This window comes from Mandrillus leucophaeus, unplaced genomic scaffold (assembly GCF_000951045.1).
Source record: "Mandrillus leucophaeus isolate KB7577 unplaced genomic scaffold, Mleu.le_1.0 Scaffold70, whole genome shotgun sequence".
NCBI lineage: Eukaryota > Metazoa > Chordata > Mammalia > Primates > Cercopithecidae > Mandrillus > Mandrillus leucophaeus.
In genome coordinates this window covers 3,723,925-3,727,159 of record NW_012107586.1, presented here as the reverse complement: position 1 = coordinate 3,727,159, position 3,235 = coordinate 3,723,925, and the positions used below count along the sequence as shown (strand labels likewise).

The window sequence follows — 3,235 nt, the reverse complement described above, 5'->3', positions numbered from 1 at the left end:
CCAACTGCAGAGCACTCACCAAAAGATGATTAAAACACAGACAAAACAGAGTAATGTAAGACAGATATGATATTCACCTTAAGTGCAAAGAAAAAGCTATTACACCTTTTCCATGAAACCCTACGGGATGAGGACAGAAAAGCATTTCACCTTTAGTAAGTCTGGGGGCAAGGGACTCATTCATTCCAACGTGAGACCAGAAGTCCTCTTTACACATATTCAGCTTGGGAGAATGGAATGTGCAGTGGTCATAGGGAAACATAATAAACAGAAAACAGACAGTCTAAATCAGAGGAAAAAGTGCCTTTGAGAAGCTGCAACTGCAGGATTTCAGAGCTACAGCCTCCTATGAGGTTGGATTTCAGGAGTGGGACTCCGCTGCCCCCACATAGCAAGAAGCTCCAAAATACTGCAGCTGAACTGGAGATGTACGTGATCCACTGGAGTCTCTCACTGTACCCCCATCCTGTACCTTCTCCTCTGTACAGCTTCCTGACTTCTCCATGGTCATCATCCTCTTCCCGCCCCCTACCCCCTACCCACATCATCACCCTCCTCTTGGCCTAGTCCAAAGTCCAGGGAAACAGCTCCTCAGAAAGGGCCCCTACCTTCTGATGCTCTCGAATGGATCGGAAACTAGGAGACTTCATGTGGTGACCCCAACAGCCCAGCCAGTCATCGTTTCCTATGGGAGGTACATCAGGAATCAGCCTTGCTAACAGCCCAGTCCAGGGACAGAGAAAGGCCCAGAGGCCCCAGAACTGGGCACAGCTCCCAGACTTGGTTTTCAAAGAGTTGCTATGGAGCTGTCCTACATGAGGCCCTGGGGCCAGGGACAGAACAATGGCCCTTTGTCTCTCAATTCTGAACAACAGGCTTAGCCCAGGATTTCAGAGCTACACCCTCCTATAAGACTGGATTTCAGGAGAGGGCCCCAGCTGCCCCCACATAGGCACGAGGTGTCTAGAGCTGTCCCCCTACTCAAAGCCCATCTATTTGGGGCAAAAAGGACAGGTTCACAGTAAGGCAAGCAACTCACTTTTGCTGATTTTGAAGTGGGACCGTCCAATGGTCTGCTTGACAATGTTGGGGGTCACTGTGCTCATCTTCCACCGGAGCAACTTCCTCTGCTCCCAGGGAAGTTTCTCCACTGGGAAGAATGCAAGGGGTGTGGGGATGGGGGGTGGAGAAGAGCAGAGAGTCATGATGAGAAGACAAAAAAGATGGTATGGCTGCCCATTTTTCCCTGGGCAGGCAAGTCACTATTGCTCCAGGTCAGGGTTTCAGAGGAGCACACTTTGGGAAGGAAGAGGGGCTGTGCAGGAATGAGGAACTGTGCAGGAATGAGGAACAAAGAAAGGGAAGACTGAAAGGGAAAAGCAGCAAGGTTGGAGAGCATGAACTCAGCATGACATGGCAAGGCTGAAAAGGGTCAGCTAAAGGACAGACAAGAAAAAGGTTGCATTAGACCTACGACCATGTGGGGAACTGAGCACAGTTCTGGAAACCCTCTCCCACCTACTGCCACCTCCTCCCAACTTAGCTCTCAACCTTCTCCCGGGGGCTCTTCTGGGGTTTGACACTTGGCCAGGTTTACCTCTCTCATCCCGAGTGCCAAAATAGATGGTAGGGGGAACGTTGGGAAAGAGACTGTAGATGAGGGCTGGTCGGACAACTTTCTCATGATTGGAAAGGGGTTTGGTCAGAATTTCCATACAGCTTCTAAGACGAAAAACAAACACGGACTAGAGAAAGGGAAAAAGCAACAGCCCTGAAGTGTTGTTACTATGATGTACAATTTCTTTCCAAGTGCTGTCTTTTAACTTGTGATTCTAAAAAGCCAGGTGCTCAATAATTAATAATTATTTTATACATATTAATCCATAAGGTACTAGGTTAACCTACATATAACCACACCATTAAATGTCACCTAAAGATAAGGTTTTCCAATACTTCATTCTGCAATACAGCTCCAAAATTTTCTGTGATAAGACATTGTCTGGGAAAGTCCCTGACAGTAGTGGTTCTGAGGGGAAATGAATGTGGGTGGATACTAGTAGAAGAATGTGCTATGCTAAGACGAAGAAATAAATGAGGGAAGAAAAGAATGATGTGAAAATTACGAAGGAGGAAAACCAAAAAAGATCTGAGGTGTAGAGACTTTTAAATAGAAAAAGGGGAAAAAGCAATAGAAAGAAAAGAAACAGTGATACTTCTAGTTCATTTTATATTTAGGTTTCATCTAAAGATTCATGGACTGTTAGTGCTTGTCTCCATTTTGGAAGTGATTTGTGACACTGGAATTTTAGGTAACAGTATGGGAACAAAGATCTGGATGTAACGAAGAGATGTGGCTGATCTGGGGCCATGGGGTTCCCTACTGTTATTCCAACAAGGGCTTGGCCAAGGCTGTCTCAAGGGGTGTCAACATAGCAGACATATCAACTACCTGTCAGGTATAAGCTGACAGACTCAGATCATTCCTTTAACTAGCACTGAAAAATGGAGAAAATAGCTATTACTCTTTACAATTTAGATAATATAATCCATGAATATTATTATAACATTAATTTTTAGTTTAAAAAAGCCACTTTACCTGTTATTATTTTCAGCATGACAGAAATAGGCACTGTACATGAAACATTTCAGTGTTTTAAATCTTAAAGATTTTTAATGAATTTTAGGGAATCAAGTTAAATACTAATTCCCAATGAAAAATTCCTATTAATTCAACTCTATTCCTCATTTTCAAAATTTTTTCTTCAAGGCTTTTGGTTTACTGAATAGAGAATGTAAGATTGTTGAAGTCAATAAGAATGAGTTAAAATTTAAAAACAAAGATAGAGGCCGGGGGCAGTGGCTCACGCCTATAATCCCAGCACTTTGGGAGGCCGAGGCAGGCGGATCACCTGAGGTTGGGAGTTCAAGACGAGCCTGACCAACATGGGGTAACCCCCATCTCTACTAAAAATACAAAATTAGCCGGGCATAGTGGTGCATGCCTGTAGTCCCAAATACTCGGGAGGCTGAGGCAGGAGAATGGCTTGAACCCGGGAGGCAGAGGTTGTGATGAGCCGAGATCACGTCATTGCACTCTAGCCTGGGCAACGAGAGCAAAACTCCATCTCAAAAAAAAAAAAAAAAGAGGCCGGGCGCGGTGGCTCAAGCCTGTAATCCCAGCACTTTGGGAGGCCGAGACGGGCGGATCACGAGGTCAGGAGATCGAGACCATCCT

General features: G+C 45.1%; 1 protein-coding gene across 2 annotated transcripts in view; it reads right to left on the bottom strand.

Moving 5' to 3' along the window:
* Positions 1–3,235, bottom strand: part of TTLL4 (tubulin tyrosine ligase-like family member 4) — a 59,701-nt gene that overhangs the window by 16,087 nt on the left and 40,379 nt on the right. For both annotated transcript variants that reach the window (XM_011964617.1, XM_011964616.1), the window contains exons 5-7: positions 1,598–1,722; positions 1,040–1,150; positions 609–685 (exon numbers count right to left, since the gene is read on the bottom strand). In XM_011964617.1, the coding sequence (XP_011820007.1) occupies positions 609–685; positions 1,040–1,150; positions 1,598–1,722 (313 nt within the window). The remainder of the gene's footprint in view (positions 1–608; positions 686–1,039; positions 1,151–1,597; positions 1,723–3,235) is intronic.